The sequence below is a fragment of the Juglans microcarpa x Juglans regia genome, chromosome 4S, assembly GCF_004785595.1.
Source record: "Juglans microcarpa x Juglans regia isolate MS1-56 chromosome 4S, Jm3101_v1.0, whole genome shotgun sequence".
In the NCBI taxonomy this organism is placed as follows: Eukaryota; Viridiplantae; Streptophyta; class Magnoliopsida; order Fagales; family Juglandaceae; genus Juglans; species Juglans microcarpa x Juglans regia.
This window is the reverse complement of record NC_054601.1, coordinates 21,714,797-21,737,390: the sequence shown is the minus strand read 5'-3', so window position 1 is coordinate 21,737,390 and position 22,594 is coordinate 21,714,797. Positions and strand designations below refer to the sequence as shown.

General features: G+C 34.7%; 2 protein-coding genes and 1 non-coding gene across 3 annotated transcripts; 1 reads left to right on the top strand and 2 right to left on the bottom strand.

The window, feature by feature from the left end:
• Nucleotides 1–1,003: 1,003 nt before the first annotated feature.
• On the bottom strand, nucleotides 1,004–4,386 carry LOC121262742 (glutamate-rich WD repeat-containing protein 1-like). Its single transcript, XM_041165334.1, has 9 exons — nucleotides 4,174–4,386; nucleotides 3,963–4,061; nucleotides 2,916–3,081; nucleotides 2,668–2,774; nucleotides 2,399–2,538; nucleotides 2,234–2,306; nucleotides 1,558–1,673; nucleotides 1,281–1,398; nucleotides 1,004–1,162 (listed from the first exon to the last, which is right to left on the bottom strand). Exons 1-9 carry the CDS (start codon nucleotides 4,369–4,371, stop codon nucleotides 1,019–1,021), a joined length of 1,161 nt encoding a protein of 386 aa, XP_041021268.1. The 5' UTR covers nucleotides 4,372–4,386; the 3' UTR covers nucleotides 1,004–1,018.
• Nucleotides 4,387–12,361: 7,975 nt separating this feature from the next.
• Nucleotides 12,362–19,576, bottom strand: LOC121262128 (serine/threonine-protein kinase ZRK1-like). Its single transcript, XM_041164543.1, has 2 exons — nucleotides 18,657–19,576; nucleotides 12,362–12,554 (listed from the first exon to the last, which is right to left on the bottom strand). The coding sequence occupies exons 1-2, from the start codon at nucleotides 19,574–19,576 to the stop codon at nucleotides 12,362–12,364; spliced, it is 1,113 nt and encodes a 370-aa protein (XP_041020477.1).
• A 790-nt stretch (nucleotides 19,577–20,366) lies between these two features.
• LOC121263914 lies at nucleotides 20,367–20,473 on the top strand. The gene has a single exon (XR_005940396.1). It is a non-coding gene; the product is annotated as a small nucleolar RNA R71 (small nucleolar RNA).
• Nucleotides 20,474–22,594: the final 2,121 nt, after the last annotated feature.

Sequence of the window (22,594 nt, the reverse complement as noted above, 5' to 3'; positions counted from 1 at the left end):
TACAAAAGACTTGCAAGTCCTAAGTCTGTATCTAACTATTATCCTAATCGCAAATCACAAATAGTCAAGTGCTAGGCTTCATTCTTTATAAGAGTTGCAACTTTGGAAAATGCTTCGACCTCCGAAAAAGATGTTCCCTGACCCATTTTTTCTTTTTATTTTTTTATTATTATTTGTTTTACAAGAAGTGTTTCTTAGAGTTTGAACTTTTTATAATTTTTCAAAATACTTAAGAGGGATTTAAGAAATATTTAAAAAAAAAAGTAGATCTTGCACTATCGTAATTCAATGCAAGGGTCACCTTTCTCGAACTCTAACATTGTCAAGGCTCCATTTGGAACTTAGTCTAAACTCTATTTAGTTTAATTTTAAGTTGAATCTAATATTAAAATATCTAATTCTCAAATCATTAAATTCATCTCTATTCAAAACCTCTTTACACGTGAGACCTATAACATTTTTCAGCTCAACACCTCTTTACACGAGAAACCCAACCTTTTTAAACTTCTCATAAATACATCTAAACTCATCTTAACATCTAAATATATCTAAACTCATCTTAGGTAGATTTCATAAAATTCATTTTACCATCTCAACTTACTATTTTTCTTTATAAAAAGACTCGACTCAACTCAACTCAGCTCAACATTCAAATGAGATCTAACTTTTGTATTTAACTAGCAAGTCCAGAAGTACGTTATGTCAGACAACCCCATACTGAATGGCTGGTGACGAGGTTGTCATATTCTCTAATCCATCTCACACGTACGTTAAATATAAAATGGGAAATGATATTCGCAAAACTTTTGGGAGCAACTGCAAAACTCAACACAAAACAGGGTGCGGGGCAAGGGCCAAGATACTCAAAAGAACCCAAAAAAAAAAAAGCGACAGATTACACTTGATTCAAGATGTATGCATCAGGTCAACGCCACATGCAAACATACAGCTGCTGCATGCCATCCCATTGATGCTGTAAAACATATATTGCAATTTGGCGCAGGAAGCTAGCAACAGATCATATGCGAGTTTCAGCACCATCCGAGGGGAGGGTAGTTTGTATGTTTGAAGGCATCAGGATGTTAAAACCATCTGCTGCAGTAGATACGATCATTCCTGGAATCTGTGAATGCCAATGTATTTCTTTCAAGTCTTTCTGACCCTGTTTAAAGTCAAAGCATTGTTGAGTTAACACACTGAACTGATAGAATTTCTAAATTTATCATTTCACTAGGAGGTAAGTTCGGATAAAAGAGGAAGGGAAGGGGGGAGTGGGTTACCTGATGAATAAACAGAAGTTGTGGAGGTAGATCTTCAGGGGCATTTACTTGCTCTTTTATTTTAGCTCTGAACTCTGCCTCCTCTTCGTCATCCTTTTCTAAGGAAAGGTCCCATATTCTATGCAATGAACCCAAACGATCAAAAATAAATAAAGCTCAGAAAAATGTAACATAAGCTATGAACTTCTATCCAAAGAAGAATAATAAAAAACTTATATATTTGCATGACCAATTCTTAGTTTATGTGCCAATCCATTCTATCATGCATGGTACTTACGTTAGCTGATTGTCTGATGATGAAACAGCCAAAGTAGAGGCTTCATGTGGACTCCACTCAATGGATGTTATAGGGTGTTTATGGTATTCAAAATGTGCCACTACAGAATCTCCTTCCTGCCCAAAGAAAAATCACATTTAACATCAGCATTATCAATATGAAAAAAACCCATTTCATAACCTACAATCCTTTCTTTGGTAGCGCGAGAGAGAGAGAGAGGTCAACCCTTTTTTCTATGACTCCAAAAAATATATACTTGTGTATGTAGGTACATAACACACATACACGTACATATGAAACAAGGCCTTGCCTTCACCCCAACACACCTCCACCACCCCCACCCCCCCCAAAAAAAAAAAAAAAAAGCATCAAGTGCCTTATCCCCTTTTTAGTAGTCTCAAGATACAATGCATACTAAGAGGCAAAGCACTTTCTTTAAAGATGCAGCTTGTTCCATCTTTCTTTTGTTAGTTAACCCACTTTTTTCAAAAAGGGATTGTAGTAAATTGTGTGTGACCAATCTGAATTAGCAATACAAGTTATACAATCAATGCAGAAGATTGGCAGCAATAAGATTCAAGACATACCATTCTAACAATGGCCCTTAAACTGATATTTATTATAGATCATATATTTTTCTAGAAAATATGATAGAATATCCTATACTGGACCGTACCTTGAGCAATCTGAGATCACGAATGGAAAATGTCCCGTCATCACTTCCAGATGCCAACATACAGCTAGCCAGCCTAATCAGAATCAAGGAAGTGCCAAGAGTGATCATCACATAAATGAGACGTAAGTATTTTCAAATAGAGCAACAACCAGAACTATTAGCAACCTGTTCCAAGATATAACATTCACATCTGCATTATGAGCCTTGAAAGATGCTGCTGCTGACTTCCCTAAACGTGCATCCCATATTGCAATAGTCCCATCCACAGAACAAGAGGCAAACACATGAGGTTCTGTAGGGCTCCACTACAGGAGAAGAGATGGAACAAGAACAGTTACAAGTTTTAAAAAATAAAGGAAAACAATTCTGCTACAAGACTCATCTACATTTAGGGGAAGCCTAAACAACTATAGATTCACTGGTTAACTATATACCTGTAGATCTTCGACACTCGCAGTATGACCAATAAATGGATTGGTATCAACATTCCATGCCTCATCAGATGTAGGCTCCCACAGATAAATACAATTCTTGCAGTCCCCTTCACACATGAAGAACATCGCCAAAGTGTCACATTAAATGTGTTAAGCAACTAGTAATTAAGGTTCCTTTAGGGAAGAAGCAAAAAATAAATAAACAAGTACAAAATCAAGAATAAAAATAAAATACCATCTAACAGTACCAGATACAAGCCTTCCCGGAACAATAGGGTTCCAGTCTATAGCATAGCCTTCATCTTTGTGCTTAAACTTAACTAATGGGGCCTGATTGAAAACTGACAAAGCCCCCTGAGCACCTTGTGTTTCTGATTCTGCTAAAGCATTCAGATGAGAGCTGAAGTCCCATACCTACATAGCATTATCAAGTTTATTGTAATCTAAACCTTGCAAATCAAATTTCAAGTTCATACAATACCTGGATTAATCACACCATAATTTTCTTTTATAAATAAAATGTCATATCTAAGATACGTATTAAATCTCACTTATCTATCTTGCCTTATCCTAAATAGTCTGTCTTAAACTGGATATTTTGGTTTGAAATGGAACAATAATAGAAGAAAGGTAAAAAAAAGGAAAGTAATCTTCATAAAATGTTCTCCATTTTATGTTACAAATGGCGAGATTTATAATGAGAACCTTTAGTTTATAAGAAAACTGTGAGGACAATACAGTAAGTGAAGCAAAAATTTCGAGTAATAGATAGTGGGACATTTAAAATTGTACAGTAAAACATTATATTTGAATGGATAGAGCATCTTGTTTGATTGCTACCACTATCTTGTTGCATTCCGATGCTTTTTAAGACCCTTCATGTCACTTATAAAGGTGTACTAATAGAAATGAATGCTCAGTCATTTCCCAGACACTATTTTCTAAATAGAGTTGGAGGGGCCTATCCTAGTGCATAACTGCATATTATAAACAGAAGTTTATTAGCAAGTTTCTACTTCGTAAGTTTCTAACCGTAAATTACACATCTCTAATTAGCACCTTCCCTGGGAGAAGGAGAGAGAGGGAAGAATTTCCAACCTTAAGAACCAAGTAAATATGCAATGCAAACTAAAAATATGTTGGCTTTATGACATAATCCTGAGATCCAAAAATCTGAAGCCATATTATCACATTCCATAACGTAATATGCTATATGGACAGCAAGACAGAAAACTACCCCAAAATAGGCATGAACCTCATGAAAACCCCCACAATATAACAACATAAATTCTAACCTGAACATAACCATTATCTGCCCAAGATGCGCATATATGGGGATTTTGTGCCATAGCACGTATACGGTTTACACATCCTTCATGAGCTACCTTGCGCAACTGGAAAAGAAACAAGATAAATGAAAAGTGTAAATATATAATGGGAAGAACAAGCAGTGTGGATCTCTGTTTTTGTGAAATAAGCGGAATTTCATAAGAAACAAGATGTTGCCTGCAAACTTGGACTCCCAGATCCACCAAGCTCCTCATCCTCATCCTCCTCATCACTATCACTATTGTCACTCTCCATATCAGAGTTACCGGCTGCAGGTTCGGAAGGCACTAGGTCACGTCTTTTCCCTGTGATGTTGGACATTTTAAATATTCCAATAGAGTTCCAGGAAGCTTTCTCTGCCTGCAGAAGAACCATGATGTCGAGATACCATGTACAAAATGTGATGAGAAAAGGAAAAAGGACTATAAAAAGGAGGTAAAAACAACTAAATATTCCTCTTCCTAATATTAAGACAGATCTGTATTGTGATTTTTATTCCTCTGCAAACAAAAGGTGTTGCCTAAGTTTTATACAGAAACCACATTTTGATACAATGGTAATCTTTGGGAAATCTGTATTGCACACTGGAGAAACATAATCCTTACATCTATTAGGGAAACATTTTTTAATCCTGGTACAACTGCACTTTGGATCAAGCAATCCTTAAAAAAATCTTCCAACTTCCCAAAACAAGCAATCCTTAAAAAAAAATACAACACTAACTTATTAAAAATATTCTATAACAAAAACACATTGTATAAATATTATAAAATTCAAATAAAGACAAGAAATAAAAATTTTTTCTCACCAAAACTCAACTCTCTCTAACTCTCTAACTCTCTAACTCAACTCTCTCTCACACTAACACCCTCTCTCTCTCTCTCTCTCTCTCTCTGTCTGTTGCGAGCACGGGAGATGAAGAAATGATCCGCTTCCTCCCGTGCGCGTACTGATTAATACCGCAAATTATTAGTTTAAACGTTCGAACGTTTAAGTTGTACGTCCAAACGTTATATGCTAAAATTTCCCCCGCTCATAAAGTTTGGACGTTTACAGTACACGTTCGTACGTACCCTTCTTATTTATAACATAAAATCTAGCGGGAAAGTTCCCGCACTTTCCTCATATATGTTCGAATGTATCACAATTTTTCGTTCGAACGTTCGTAAATTTACAGATAAACGTTCGAACATTTAACTTAAACGTCCGAACGTACATTTCATCAAAGTGTTACCATATTTGAGCGTTAAATTTCCCGCACTAATTTAACTAACGTTCGAACGTTAACATATTTGGTGTTCGGATGTACATAATTTTCTGGTGATTTTAATCAAATAACGTTCGAACGTATAGTCTAAACGTCCGAACGTCTGAATAATTACACAGATACCTTAATCGAGCGGGAAATTTTCCACTCTTATTTTAACGTTCGAACGTACGATTCTTACTATACTAACTTATAATATAATATATATACTACATTATATATATATTTATAACTATATACTACATTGTATAGTATAATAGCATAATACTTTAAATGAGAACATAAATGTATATAATATATAAATTATACCATATATATAAATCAATAATATATATTAAATTGTTACTTATTAAATTCTTTATTATATACTAACTTATAATATAATATGTATACTATATTTTATATATCTATAACTATATACGACATTGTATAGTATGATAGCATAATACTTTAAATGAGAACATAAATGTATATAATATATAAATTATACCATATATATAAATCAATAATATATATTAAATTGTTACTTATTAAATTCTTTATTATATACTAACTTATAATATAATATGTATACTATATTTTATATATCTATAACTATATACGACATTGTATAGTATGATAGCATAATACTTTAAATGAGAACATAAATGTATATAATATATAAATTATACCATATATATAAATCAATAATATATATTAAATTGTTACTTATTAAATTCTTTATTATATACTAACTTATAATATAATATGTATACTATATTTTATATATCTATAACTATATACTACATTGTATAGTATGATAGCATAATACTTTAAATGAGAACATAAATGTATATAATATATAAATTATACCATATATATAAATCAATAATATATATTAAAATGTTACTTATTAAATTCTTTATTATATACTAACTTATAATATAATATATATACTACATTTTATATATCTATTTATATATATATATACTACTTATTAAATAATCAATAAACATCATAAGCTCATAAACTATTCACAAACAATAATCACAATTATTTCAAGAGTAAGCATAAAATCACAACAACATGTATAAACATATTGCTAAACTTTAGATATATAACAAGCACTCACAAAAAAAACCAATAATCTAATTGTCAATAATATTATATAACATCCTAATATATAACATAAACATTTATAATATAATATTAAATTGAAAAACGTTCGAACGTAATAATAAGTACGTTCGAACGTTCTGTGTATATAAGGCCAAAACCGAACGTCGAAACGACATTTCCAATACGTATCATCGTCTACTCCGTTGCACGCCGCCACGCCTCCTTCACCGCTGCCGTCAACTCCGCCACAACCGTCACTAAAGGTAGGCATTCATCTTTTATTCAAGTAATATGTATTTTATTGAGATTTGGATTGAGTTTTGTTTAAAACCGGATAAGTGGTTGCCAGATTTTCAACTTCATTTTCCGGCCACCACGGCTAGTCATTGGCTGAATAGTCACCGTAGAAATGTTGCTTGAAGTGTATACTTCATTTCCACGGTAACATTTCGGTATTTAGAACCGTGTAGAGAAATTTTTGAGATTTCAATAATGGCTGAGTCGACTCAGCCATTCTGCGTCGAAACGTTCGAACGTTTCACCAAGACTTTCGAACGTACGACGTTTAAATTACAAAGCCGTTACGGCTTCCACGTTCGAACGTTTAATTATAACATCCGAACGTAATGATTTTCTACATTATTCATGCTTCGACGTTCGGACGTTCATATTTATGTTCACACGTAAAACAAATACGTTCGAACGTATTTGTTTTAACGTCCGAACGTACGTCAGCCAATATTTATTTACTGCTTATGTTCGAACGTACATTGTTACATTCGAACGTATTTATTTTACGTTCGAATGTAAATATATTGACATTATTTTACGTGCGAACGTATAAATAAACGTCCGAACGTTTTATCTTTAACGTTCGAACGTTACGGCAGAGCATCTTAAAACTAATACAAAAAAATGCATTATTGTAAATAAATTTTTTTTTTCCTTTTCTACTTTCAGGATATGGCTCTTCCACTGCATACTAGGAAACGAGGGAGGGAAGGAGCCACGTCGGACACTGCCCGTATCGGAGCTCGTACTGTTATGGTAGAGCGAGAGGTCTTAATTAATGAGTTCGACGAACTCTGTTGGCAGCAGACGAACCTGAGAGATGTTTTCCTCAGTAGAGGCTGGGGAAATATCTGCACATTGAGGGGGAATGTATACCCTCAATGGTTCAAGAATTCTATATGGGGATGTGTGACATGCCTCAGGATGCATCCTCTCACATCGTGACTGTACGCGGTGTTTCCATTGAGGTATCAGCAGATGTCATCGGCGAGCACCTTGGGATTCGTCGAGGAGTGGAGACATTTGCACACTCGACACCCCGTGAGGATGTAGGCACTTCTAAATCATCTACTGGTCGGGGATGTGAGCCAGCATCAGCCAGAGATGCAGGCCAGTCAGAGGCTGAGGATACTGGCGTCGAGGCTCGGGATGATGACCGAGACGAGGATTTCTACATCCTCACCGGGAGGGATCGCATGCAGATCGAGCGGAAGAACACCTTCAACCAGAACCATCTGCTGCATTTCTTCCGCATGTTGCACCTTATTGTTGCAACAAATGTCAATCCTGTGGCTCATAAAACCACATTTAGTCGGCTTCGGGCACAATTTTTTATACGAGTGGCACGTGGAGATCCTATAGATTTGCCATTGCACATCTTTCAGAGGATCCATTACGAGGCGAGCATCGTCTCCACGGATAATCTCCCATATGGTGTCCTCATCAGCCGACTATTACTTGCACGGAGAGTGCCGACCCAGCCAGAGGAGCGGGTCAAAGATCAGATGAGCCCCCTCGACATGACCACGCATCGACGTAGCATTGGACAGGCGAGGGGACATCAGCCACCCCCTGTAGAGGATCTAGTTCCTTCGACGCAGCCTGAGCTAGGTCATGTCGGGAGTAGTAGTCAGCATACGCCGAGTACATCTGCAGGAGATGTGCGGCCTGCTTGGGTTGATGCGGTCATCTCACAGCTGACTGCGCATATCGATCATAAGATCGATCGATCGCTCGAGGCTATATCGGCGTCTGTTGCCGAACTCACCCATCGTGTAACTATCCTCAACGACAAGGTTGATACCTTGACTGAGGAGGTACAGAGTTCGACTTTTGCGGATAACGTTATCATCTGACTGTTAATATCAAATTTTGTATTTTATTTTTAATATTTGTAACGAAAAATATTATTGAATATTTCTATCGTTTTTTAATTTCAATTTTCAATCTTCTTTGATGTTATATTTTTCAACTTTAATACTAAATCACTGCATTTCAAATATATATAAATCAATAATATATATTTATATATTACAAAGTGTGTATATATAAATATATACAATTCAATTTTTTAGACTTGTTCACAAATTATGCACAATAAAAATCACATAATTTTTAAATTAAAGTCATTTAATTTAAATTTACAATGAACGTTCGAATGTTATTACTTAACGTTCGAACATTGGTGCAAACATTTTACGTTCGAACGTAAAATTAATAACATTCGAACGGTTGCGCCAAAACATTTTACGTTCAAACGTAAACAGACATAATGTTCGAACGTATATGTAACGTTCGAACGCATATTTCCCATACGTTGGAACGTAAAAAAATCTCATTCTATCTTTAGTGACGGTTTCCAGAAACTGTCACAGAAAATGCCTTTTAGTGACGGTCTAGGGACTGTCACAATTTCCTAACCGTCACTAAAAAGCAATTGTGTTGTAGTGGGCGTTGCTCAACTCTGCAAAGGAGAAGGTACGGATGGGAATAGGCTTGCATTCTCAAGTACGGCCTGCTTCCATTGTCTATAAATGCTGTTTCTCTTTCTCTCTTTCTCTCCCAGATATTTGGATATAATTTTCATCTCATCTCATCTCATATTCTTTTCAAACATTACTAAAATATAAATATTTTCAAACTAATCATTACAAGTTTCCCAAACTTTCAAACAAAAAAATTCAACTTTTTCAAATCTAAAAAAAATAATAATATTAAAAAATTATATTCGAACAATATTTTAATTTCATAATATTTTCATTTAATTTTTCTTTCTCATTTCTTAAATCCCCATAAAACATAACTCAAATTAGCTCAATAATTTAATTCAAAGTATTTTAGCTCAATATTTTCTCTCTCATTGTTTCTCTGGCATAACTCATCTCAGGATAGCCAGGTTTAGTACCTAACTGACGCTATGTTTTACGTTTTTTTTTTTTTTTCCCGATTATTTTGATAAGTTAGAAATTTATAACTGAATAGTAATAGAACATGAAAAGCCCCCCACATGGGAGCACATGACTAATGCATGGCAAAGACTGGTTTCCCGTCTACCAAGGAAACTATAACGAAATGAGAAAGAATATCAATTTTGGGTAAATTCAGACAGCAAATGAGACTATTTTGGTCTGCTTCTGATTGCGCCAACCACAGCATCGTTGCTTGTCAAAAATGGATTTTGTTGTTAGTGCATTTATAATCTATCTCTAAAGTTGAATTAACCATAAAAGCTTACACACTTCCAATCATCGAGAAACTATTTTTCTTGTATGCGTCTATGAATGGACAAGTCTGAATTTAGCTTATATAATGAGGAATAGTACGTGGTACTAGCAAATTCTCTATAACATATGCATTTGATTGGCTGGGATGTATCGACTTATGTTTGATCAACTTCTATATCTCTAGTTCTTTGCAAGCAAACTAATCTTTTTGAAATGTGGAAATGTCAATATAATATAAGATCAATCATCCTTCAGAATATGCAGGAAATTTCAAATTTAAATGCAAACACAGGCTATTCTGTCATTGAGTGTTCTTCAAATATGGGCTACGGTCATTTTCATTTTTGTGAAACTCAACACATTGGTACATCCAGCCAGTTGAACAATCGGAAGCAAAGCATTTTGGGTTACAAGTTAAGCCAAGAGGATTGCTAGTCATTCTGATGGTCAACGGCAATCTGGTTTCTATCCAGCAGGTCATTCTACGAATTGTTTCCCTCAATCACACGGCATTCAAACAGTCAAGTTGTATTTTAATGACCTTGTCTTTCTATTTTCTAAATTGGAATATTCTCATTTGGATTCTGCAATTTTACTTAATTTCCACGAATTTTCGCTCAATCACACAGCATTGAAATAGCCAAATTGATCATGAAAACCATGCCATTCTAGAAGACAATGTGACTTTCGTCCTTGTATTTCTGATCTCGCAGGATCTGCTGCTTGACATCTAGCGACGACCACGGCAACAAAAACGACTTTTTGGGACGATTTTCTTTTGGAACGAAATGAAAATCGTCCCAAAAAGTGAGATTTTGGGACGATTTTCAGATTTCGTCCAAAAAAAACGGTATGATTAGCGACGAAATATTTTTTTCCTAATAATGAAACCGTTCAAATGTAATGTTTTAAAGTTCGGACGGTTAAATTTAACCGTTCGAACATACATTTTGGCACGTTAAGTAATATTATGATAGCAGGAAATTATTTCACCGTTCGAATGTTCAATTTTAACCGTTCGAATAATTAATCAACACTGTTCGAACGTAGATTTTGGCATATTAAGTATACTTATTATAGCAGGAAACTGCATTACGTTCGAATGTAAAATATTACCATTCGAATGATAAATCAGCATTGTTCGAACGTGCAATTTGGCGCGTTAAGTAACATTAATATAGCGGGAAATTGATATACCGTTCGAACGTACAATATTCACCATTCAAATGATGAATCAATACTGTTCGAACGGTAAACATATATTTTTTTTAAGAATTATATTTATATTAACTAGTAATTATGAAAAATTTATCAATTTAATTATAGGAATAATATCAATCAATAATTAGTTTAGAAAATATAAGCTAATACTAATTCATAATTAAATATTGAATTTACAAAATACTAAATATTGTCCATTCTAAAAACAAAATAAATAAATAAATAAAATATAGAAAGTACTAAGACGCCAAATCTTTGCACACTTCCTCGACTGCAGCTAAGCGTTCCTCTATCTGTGTCAGTCGAGTACTGATGGTGACCTGAGTCGTAGACATGGCATCAAGCTTCATACGTAACTCAGAGATGGTACCAGTAATCTCTGTACGAAACTCAGACATAGCAGTACGGACCTCCATACACACTACATCGATCAACGCTGATGTCTGTCCGCTTATCGCTGCACGCACGACCTCGGCCATGTCCTCACAAGTAGCACTGTGTACTGATGCCTCGGTCTGTATGGATGTCCTAGCGGCCGATACTTCTTGATCTCCTGGTTGTGCATCTCTCTGAGGATCAACCGAGTCTGGAACATGTCCACGAAGAGGGTGGTGCTGTTGATCAGTCACATCGGCTCCTGTTTACGCTCGGCAACATCAGGCACGACACTGGCAAATAGCAGAAATCGGGTGATCAGGATTCCGAATGGCAGTATATCCGTCGAAATGTACCGAGACTCTGATCGAATCCTATCGAATATATACCCCACCAGGTCGATAGGAATACCACGAGCGACCCGTATCATAAATTTCATCCGGTCAAGGCCAACCTCTGTCTTGTGCTGCCGATGGTCTATATTACTGGCGATTATCAAATTCAGGATCTTGAAGAAAGAAGATAGATCTGCCTGCTTGATGCTCTTCGTCCCGTCATACAGGGGAGCATCTGGACCAACAACCAAATTCCTCACCTCATGATCAGCAAGGGTATCGACCTCATCTATATAAACTGGTGCCTCCTCCTCAGCTGTCTCCGCCTCAGCTGAAGGATCAGACTCTCTAGGCACCACGTTTGGATTTGCATCTAGCAAGCCTAGGAATACTGAGATGCTCAATGAGTCCATCCCATGAAAATACAACTGAAACTCCTCGGACAGAGATCCTGTATGCCCCTCCGTCATCTGGGCTGGCACCACCGAGCTCTCTATAGAACTCAGAAATAACGTCAATATAGGAGACGGTCCCCCATGACTCCTCTCGCTCCTCTAAGATAGGTCCCCAACCACGTTCGCTGAAGAGACTGATGGCAGGGAATGACCCTCCCAGACAAGACTCTGGAAGTCAGAAAGTTTCACTTGTCGCTCTACTGAAACAGTCCTCTCCCTGCCTGGACTGATACTAGTTTTAGCTAGATTGCGTCGCTTACGTCCCACCCTAGAAGAAGACATTTTAATCAACCTGAAATTTACAATTAAAGAGTTTATTAATACATTAACGATAAAAATATAATAAATAACTAATCACTAAATTACATACGAATAGTAATTTAATAAAGTGAGACATTGTGAATAACAGAATTTTATAAAAATAATATCACATTATTTAATATTAATTAGATTAAATAATTAATAGAAATTAAATATAAAACAAAATTTGATAAATTTCTATATTAATTTAATTATAATATAATATCTATTCTCGTAAAGATTTAATAGAACTACAATATGGAATAAAAACATCGATTCACTAATGTTACTAAAATTAATTATTCGGTTCGAATGCTTAAAATAGTGTTCGAACGGTATGCAAACCTGTTTGGTTGTATATCGTTCGAACATATAAAACAACGTTTGAACGGTCTACTACTTGTTTGGATTGTACCGTTCGAACGCACTAACAGGCGTTCGAACGGTATGCGAATTAAATTCAGTGCCTTCGCTGAGTCGACTCAGCCATTGAAATCGATGGAATCGATTTCATCAATTTTTCAACAAACAAATTGAAAGAGACTTAAATAAACCTTCCTACAATGAATTTAAGCAAATCTACAGTGAGTATTGATGGATAAATGTTTTATTCTAATTTAAACAAATAATCCATCAAAAACCTAAATTTAAACGGTGAAATAGTTAGAAAAATAGCATATTGATGTTTAGAGAAAGAGGCTTCGATTGGGCACTGTTAGCGGTGGCGACGGCGGCTTTAAACGGCGGAGATGGACGGTTCACTCAGAGAAAACGAAGTTTTGTTAATTGTTCGAACGTCCGTGAAAACGACCGTCTGCGAGAACTTATTTATGCAATACCGTTCGAACGGTTAGTAAATACGTTCAAACGGTCTACTTCAATACATTTAAATATTATACTAATATATTAATATATTATTATTTTAGTTATAGTCTAATTAGATGACACTATATTAGATACTATATATATGTTATCTATAGTCTAATATATTAAGATATTAATTAAGTATTTATGGTCTAATTAGATAACACTATCTATGCTAGTACTATAGATGACATTATATATGATACTATATATATGTTGTATATATAGTCTAATATATTAACATAATATATTTTAGTTATAATCTAATTAGATGACACTATCTATGCTAGTATTATAGATGACATTATATATGATACTATATAATCTAATATATTAACATATTATATTTTAGTTATGGTTTAATTAGATGACACTATATATATGTTATCTATATAGTCTAATATATTAACATATTATATTTTAGTTATGGTTTAATTAGATGACACTATCGATTATATATTATAATATGATATTACTATATTACTAAACTATTGTATCATCTAATATGTCTATATATATTAATGTAGTTCTTTTATTTGAAGGGTATAGTGTTAAAAAAAAATATTAATAAACATTTACTAAACCGTTCGAACTGTTAACAATAACGTTCGAACGGTTAATGATCGAGAGGGAAAGCATCCATTAACGTTTGACCATACTATTTATACGTTTGAACGTGAAAAGTTAGGAGGAAATTTATTCCCGCTAAATTTTTTCACGTTCGAATGGTTAGTAAATAACCGTTCAAACAAGAAATCTTCTGCAAATACACTTCAGAACCTCATAATCTCACTCTCCTCCCGCACGCCACTCTCAGTCTCTTACGAAACATATCAGTCCCATCGCGAACCAAAGCCATTCTTCCTCAAACTAGCCCCCAAACTCAAAATATTAACATCTCACTCAATTATTCTCGGATTACTACTTGTTGGGGAGCTCCTTCACACGCCATATAATCTAATCTCCTTGTATTTTCATCTCCAAAAATTCAGGTATGCCTTTTATATTCTCATTTTGGTTTGAATATAATATTTTCCAATGTTAGAAATTTGTATGCTATTGATATTGTTGTTTGTGTTACTGTGAGAAATTTGTATTCTCGAATTAATGGAGTTTTCGGTTGTTGAAGACAACTGAAATCTGGAATGAACACGTTCGAACGGGTTAGGATTACCGTTCGAACGTGTATGTTATGTTCGAACATAGTGTATAACCGTTCGAACGTAAACTATACATCAATGTATTTACAATTAGAATACAAATATAGTTAATATAGTTGTAAATTATATGTACTACTAAATCTTTAAATTAAAATAAAATAGTTAAGATTTAATAATACTTAAATACTTAATTCTAAATTAATAAAATTAATATTTAAATTAAAATACTATTAAATCTTTAAATTAAAATACAAATATAGTTAGGATTTAATAACACTTAAATAGTTAATTTCAAATTAATAAAATTAATATTTAAATCAAAATACTATTAAATCTTTAAATTAAAATAACATAGTTAAGATTTAATAATACTTAAATACTTAATTCTAAATTAATAAAATTAATATCTAAATTATATGTACTACTAAATCTTTAAATTAAAATACAAATATAGTTAGGATTGTAAGATCATTTTCGCAAACTATCGAACTATATCTGCGAACCATAAGATAGACTTAGTGAGAGAGCATATGTTTGTCAAAGGTATTGATAAGGGTTATACTGATAGGGTCTTACACGGCGAACCATATCCAACTTCATTTGAGGCTCCACATGAAGAAGAAGAGATCGATGAAGATGTACAACCAGAGGTTGTTGGAGATGAATACGATGAGGATATGGAGTAAATGTTAGGTGACATCGGTGCGGGAATGTTTATAGATGAAGGTGACACGGACGCATCAAGCTAAAATGATGGGGGCCATAACACTTTTGCACGATTGTGGAATGACTCACAGCGTGAGCTATATCCAGGATGCAGAAGACACAGTAAGTTGTGATTGGTGGGATTTAAGCAATCCTCGTACTGGAGTCCGTGATGATGAATAATTTTTTAGTGTTAATACATCAAAAAAATGGTATGAAGATGATCCTTTTATTTTGGCTTCTCAAGCATCTCAAGTATTCTATTTAGATGACCCGAAGTTAGGAAATCAATGGCGAGGAGTACAAAAATATTCTCCAAGAAATATATATGATGTTATCCCTCAGGCGGAAGGACAAGATGAAGAAGAAGATGACCCATCTACTCAAGAAGCATACCAAGAGAGTCAACCCGCCTTAAATTTGTTTGTGAATTTAAGCCAGTATGAGATGATTCCATTAAATAGAGAAGATATTGAGGCTGAAATTGTTGATGCGACAGTTGAGAAAAATGATGAATCATTTGAAGTATCTACAGATGATGAGAGCGAATCGTCAAATGAAGCTGATACAGATTATGATTGACCAATTATGTGTTAACATTACACTTGATGACAAATATTTTACTTATTGAATGTATCAGTAGTTTGAAATTATGCCTCCAAAGAGAAAGGAAGCTCATAACCCATCTCCACCTAATCCTAGCTCTCATTCAGACTCACCATTAGAGATTGACTCTATTAAACAAGGTAAAAATCTAATACTCATAAAAGTTATTAATTAAGGTCATATAATAGACATATAAATGAAATTGATTACAATGTTATATTTTATAGAGTCTACAGTACAATCTCGTTAAGGTCGAGGCACCACTATAGGGGTGACGTTAGAAAAATATCGGAAGGTGGGTAAGATTAAGGTTAACATTCCTAACAAACATACTGGGAGCGAAGGACAACTAGTAGCTTGGCTTGTATCGCATGTGGGTGCTCTTACATGAACTTACGCACCTTTGGCAACGACTTCATGGAAGAAAGTCTCCCAAGATGTTAAAGAGCTTATCAAGAAGCATTGTTTGGTAATGTTTAAAACATTGATTTAGTAGAATAAATTTCTATAGTTTACTTAAATTTAGAATATTATAAATGATAATGTGTTTGTGACTATTTTTTTAAGGCTGATTTCGAATTAAATTTTGGTCGGAGAGAGGAGCGTAAGACTGTGGAAGAGCTTATGGGTAATGCATTCCGCAAATATAAGGCAATGTGTCATGAGCATTGTAATAGGTTTGAGAAGAAGGAAGATGCATACCAACATCATTTTCAGGATGTCTGACCTTCTGAGTGAGAAAAACTTTGTGACATGTTGGAGGATCCATCATATCAGGTATAATTAAATTTAATTATTTTACTTGTCCTATTTGTCATTTTGCTTCATAATATTTTTAATTTCTTTGCAGGAACGAAGTTCTATAAACAAAACGAATAGATCAAAATTGAAAATTAATCATCATGCAAGCTCAAGATCTTTCTATCGTTTCTCTAAGAAATTGGTATTGCTATTTTTTTTGTATTGGATATAGTTAATTATTTAGATGAATCATAATGATTTTATATCTTAACACATTTATTGTAGCAAGATTCAGATACCAATTATGATCTGACAAAATTATATGCTACATCGCACACTGATCGTAATGAAGAATGGACTAATCCTGATACCCGTGAAAATTATGTAAGTATTATAACCTGTTTTCATTAAATATACTAAAATATTTATGACGATATTAATTCTGTATCTTATATATGTCTAGGATAAAATGGTTGCCTTATGTGCTGAATCTGCGTCAGATCAAAATTTCTCAACAAGTGATATTGATATTTTTATACAAGTCCTGGGTCAACGTTCAGGATATTTGAGGGGTTTGGGTCCCTATGTAAAGTCTTCTCTGTATTCCTCTTCTTCTGGGAATGTATCTATGACTTCTATAGTGCTAGAGAATGCGAATTCCAGAATCAAAGAATTGACTGCAAGGCAGCATGAGTTAGAGACTCAACTGGCAAAACACGTAGATATGGAGATGCGCCTCAAACAACATGAAGAACAACAAGAAGAGTTCAGAAGACGGATGCAACTCCAAATGCAGCAGCTTATGCAACCGTACAGGCCTACAAGCAACTGATATTTTTTGTGTACAGATTTTGAGATTATCTATTTATGTACGAACAATGCTCGTCTCACGGTTATTTATTTAGTTCACACTTATTATAAAACTTTTGCGAGTGTTAAACAGTTTCTAATGTATTTTTTCAAATATTATGAATGTCTATTTGGGTTTCTATTATTGACTTTAAATAAAATAGTTATCGTTCGAACGAACAAATACCGTTCGAACGCTAACATAATGCTCGAACGCAATTTATTTTCGTGAAGTTCAAACGATCACATAACGTTCGAACGTCATTTATCTCCTTAGTATTCGAACATAACTTATATCGTTCGAACCAATATATCGTTCGATCTGACCCTTTAACGTTCGAACGCAAAGCTACATTCATGCCTTTCGAACGAATTCATGTTTGTTCGAACATATTTTGTTATCGTTCAAACACGTTACTACTGTTCGAACGTAAAATTGTTTCTGTTTGAACGATATTCTGGGACGAATTTCAACCGTGACAAAAGAAATTCCTGTTCGAACGTGTTCAAACGGTTTCCTTCAATTTCGTCCTAAAAGATATTTTTTGGGACGAAATGGTGATTTTCGTCCCAATATACCTTTTGGCACAGTGTTGTTAGCACGAGCTTGGGACGAAATGGCTATCTTTTGAGAAGAAAATTTTTATCCCAAAAGACCCTTTCTGTTGTAGTAGACAATATGTAGCGTAGATGGATATATAATGCTACGTTGTTTTATTTATTTATTTATTAATTTAAGATATTGGATCTCAACTCTGATTATAGTAAAAAATATTCTTGGCATGATTAGATTTGGCCAACCTGACGCAAGGTAGCCACAGACCACATGATCATCACCCTGATGTGGTCTTGGAATTATTTATGGTGTTTATATTATTTTTCCATGCGGGATGCCATGTGTGGACATCATATTCCCATCAAATTATTTAACCGAAATCCAAGGGAACGTGTTATTGGAAAAAGGCCACAAACACAAATGGATAATAGCTAGCGTAAATTCATTTTATACTTCATTAAAAAAAAATGGGAAGTACAAGAACGTGGACGGTTATCAAGGAAACTTATATGGACCAGGTGAAGCATAGTCATTGACAGAAGAACAAAACTCCATAATAGACGATGATAATAACAAAGAAACAAAGGATTTTACGGAGTTTCGAAATAATTACGGGATAGACTTTTCGATTCGTCTGAGTTCTTTGGTAACATCGACCATGGTTGGTCTTTCCATAGGCTCCTCCTCCATGCACCTGAAAGCAAGGTCCCGCACAGCTTGGAATTGCTGTTCCACTCCAGCTCCTCTTAATTCCCCTGCCAGGATTGCAGAATCCACCATTGTATTTGTAGTAAAAATTTGCAAGAGAGTACCACCGAAGCAATAGACGTCAGTTTTCTCTGTTATGCACCCCGTCTCCCAATACTTGGGACATAGTTTTCTCATAATCCTCATAAATTCCCATTCATCAGAATCATCCTTGACATGAGTTTCACCCTCGGGGATTATTAAAGAATTTGAAAAACCAGTTAGTTTTGGAACCCCATGGCAGTCTATGAAGATATTATGTAGTCCAATCTCGGTATGGATGATGGGTCTAGAGAATGCTGTGTGGAGATATGAAATTGCATGAGCACTCTCTCTTGCCATCTTTAGCCTACTCTCCCACGTCAGGGGCTCATTATCGGCGAGAATAAGATCCCCCAGGGTTCCCTTCCCAGCAAATTCATACACTAAAATGACAATTGGAGTCTCGAGGCAGTAACCAACGAGCTTTAGAACATTCTTGTGAGCACTCACCTTTGCAGAAAATGCTAAATCAGTGAACGCCTCCTCCCTTGCACAGTCATGTATCGCTTTCTTAATGGAAATAGTTCGGCCTTCAAGATAACCCTTGTACCATTGATAAGGCCACACTTCACGTATAACAAGTTGAGGATCAAAGTTATTTGTGGCGTTGCTCAACTCTGCAAAGGAAAAGGTACGGATGGGAATAGGCTTGCCATTACAAGTGGAAACCAGCTTCTCAAGTACCCTGCTTCCATTCTCTATAAATGCTCTCTCTCTTTCGCTCTTTCTCTCTTTTCTCAACATTCTTAACTAATTAAGTTGTCTCTCTCTGGACCAATCTGCAATATAAATGCCATTGCCCTTAGCTTCCACGATAATACTGGCTGGTTTCTGTTGAAAATGATTGTATGTCCATGATTTTGTTTTGATATATTTTATTTCTTTTTAAAAATTTTGTTTGTTGGAAGTGATTATTAATATATTAATATTCATTTAAAAATATTTAATGTTTTAAAAAATATTTAAAAAATAGTGGAATTTACCGGGAAATTTCGTGGAAAGTAACAAGTGAGCAACAAGCAAATTCAGCTGGTTAACCCACTTTAAAGTGGTCATGAGTAGGTAATTATACGCGGCAGGATATCCTACTATCTGGTTTGGAATATGCAAGTCAGATTTTGAATAAGGATTATTTTGACATTAGAAATTGGACAAGTAATTGACTTGTTCATAACTTAGTTGGGCAAAAGTATTTCCCACTTGACAATCTATATTTGAATGATTTTCTGCGTAATGATCACAAACAACATTAGTTTGAATAGTATTAACGTTCATTTTACCGATTTATTTGGATAGATTTGCCAACTGAGTCGCAATTGCGGACATAGAGTCAAGCTCAACGACGCTGGCCACCTTTTTTGGCATTGCTCTCTCTGCGGCCCACTAATAGTTGTTAGACACCAACTCTTCCAAAAGTTCATAGGTGGGTTCAGGGGTCTTACTCATTAATGTTCCTCTTGCGGCTGCATCAACCATAGATCGATTTGCGGGTCCCAAACCATTGTATAATGTCTATACTTGAAGGTAGGCTAGGAGGTAATGATGTGGACACTTGCATAATACATCATTGTATCTCTCACACGCCTCATATAATGATTCACCCTCAAATTGGGTGAAAGTAGTGATATCATTCCTTAACTTCATTGTCTTGGCCGAAGGGAAATATTTTGTTAAAAAATTTTGTGCCAACTGCTCCCAGGTAGTGATGATGCTAGGTGACAAAGAGTTCAACCAAGCTTTTGCTTTTTCCCTAAGTGAGAAAGGAAAAAGTCTCAATTGAATCACATCATCTGTCACTCTGTTGTGTTTAAAAGTATCATAAATTTCTAGAAAATTTACAATATAGACATTAGGATACTCTTGTGACAGCCCCCAAAGTGGACGGTTTGTTGAATCATTTGAATGATGGTCTGCTTGATCCCGAAGTTATTGGGTTATACAACTGGCCGCCTTATACTAGATGTCGCCCCATTGACAGAGGGCATAGCATAGTCTCTTAAAGCCTTGTGCTCCTGGTCTGCCATATTAACTTAGGAGACGGTGACCTCTTTCTTCTTCTCTTTATTGATCCGACGTAAGGTTCTTTCAATCTCGGGATCGAAAAGTGTACGCTTTACTAATTTAGATCAGGGCATGCACTTTTGATTCCTGAAAAGAAAAACCAAATTGAGATCTAGTTTAAATCAATTTCTTTAAAAATAAAATAAAATCTCTAAAAATCTAGCTAGTATCAATATCAATAACAAATAACTATTCTCCGGCAATGGTACTAAAAATTTATTCGCATAAAAATATATCTACAAGTGTACAGAATCGTAACAAGTAATAAAATCTGTTACATGGCAGACCACCAACACACATGTAGCACAGCACTAGTATATTCCAGAATAGGTACTGCAGAGAATAATTTGGTTGTTAGTCTCTACTGTGATTTGTAACAAACAAATATTCCTTGATTCTTTCGTACACAGTTATTCTATAATGAAAATAGAGAAGTTTTATGCAAAATCCTTCTTCTCAATAAGCTATATAAACGTGTATGTAATTATACATCATAATAAATAAACTCTGATAATAGGCTTGCCATTACAAGTGGCAACAAGCTTCTCAATTACCCTCCTTCCACTCTCTATAAATACTCTGTTTCTTCCGCATATTCTTAACAAGTTCTCTCTGTCCCTACTCTGCATGGCTTGAACGCGGCCATGCATTTTCTTAACAAGTTTATGTGACGAATGATTTCTCTTGCCCCTGAAAGTTGAGGGACATTTCGCATTCCGCATTATTGCCATTTTTTAGATTAGAGGATTGCTAATTCCGATGGTCAACGCCAATCTGGTTTCTATCCGGCAAGTCATTCTACGAATTGTTTCTCTCAATCACACGGCATTCAAATAGTCAAGTTATAATCTTTCTATTTTCTCAATTGGACTATTCTCATTTGGATTCTGCAATATTACTTAATTTCCACGAATTTTCGTTCAATCACACAAAATTGAAATAGCCAAATTGATGAAAACCATGCGACTCTAGTAGAAGAACAACGTGACTTTCGTCTTTGTATTTCTGATTTGGCAGCATCTGCTTGACATCTAGCGACAATATATGTAGCGTAGATGGATATATATAATACGAGAAATTTTAGTTGCAGTCGTGAGTGTACAAACGTTGTATAATTATTTTAAAAAAATGAATAAATAAGGGATCTACATGAAAAGAAATTAATTTTTTTTATAGTGAATCTCACTCTTTTTTAACAAGACTGCACGTCACTTACGCATTCTATGACTGCACGTAATATTACTCATATAATACCAGGTTGTTATCTCTTTTTTTTTTTTTTTTTTTTTAATTTAAGATATTGGGTCTCAACTCTGATTATAGTAAAAAATATTCTTGGTACGATTAAATTTGGCCAACCTGACGCAAGGTAGGTAGCCATAGACCACCTCGTCACCCTGATGTTGTTTTGAAATGATTAATGGTTTTTATATTATTTTTCCATGCGGGATGCCATGTGTGGACTTCATATTCCCATCAAATTATTTAACCGAAATCCAAGGGAAAGTGTTATTGGAAAAAGGCCACAAACCCATGGAGTAAAACATAAAATTAAAAATCCGAAAAACAAATGGATCATAGCAAGCAAAAATTCATTTTATACGTAATAATAAAAAACAAAATGAAAAGTACATGCAAGAACATGGACGGTTACAGAGAAACTTATATGGACCAAGTGAAAGCATACTCATTGAGAGATAA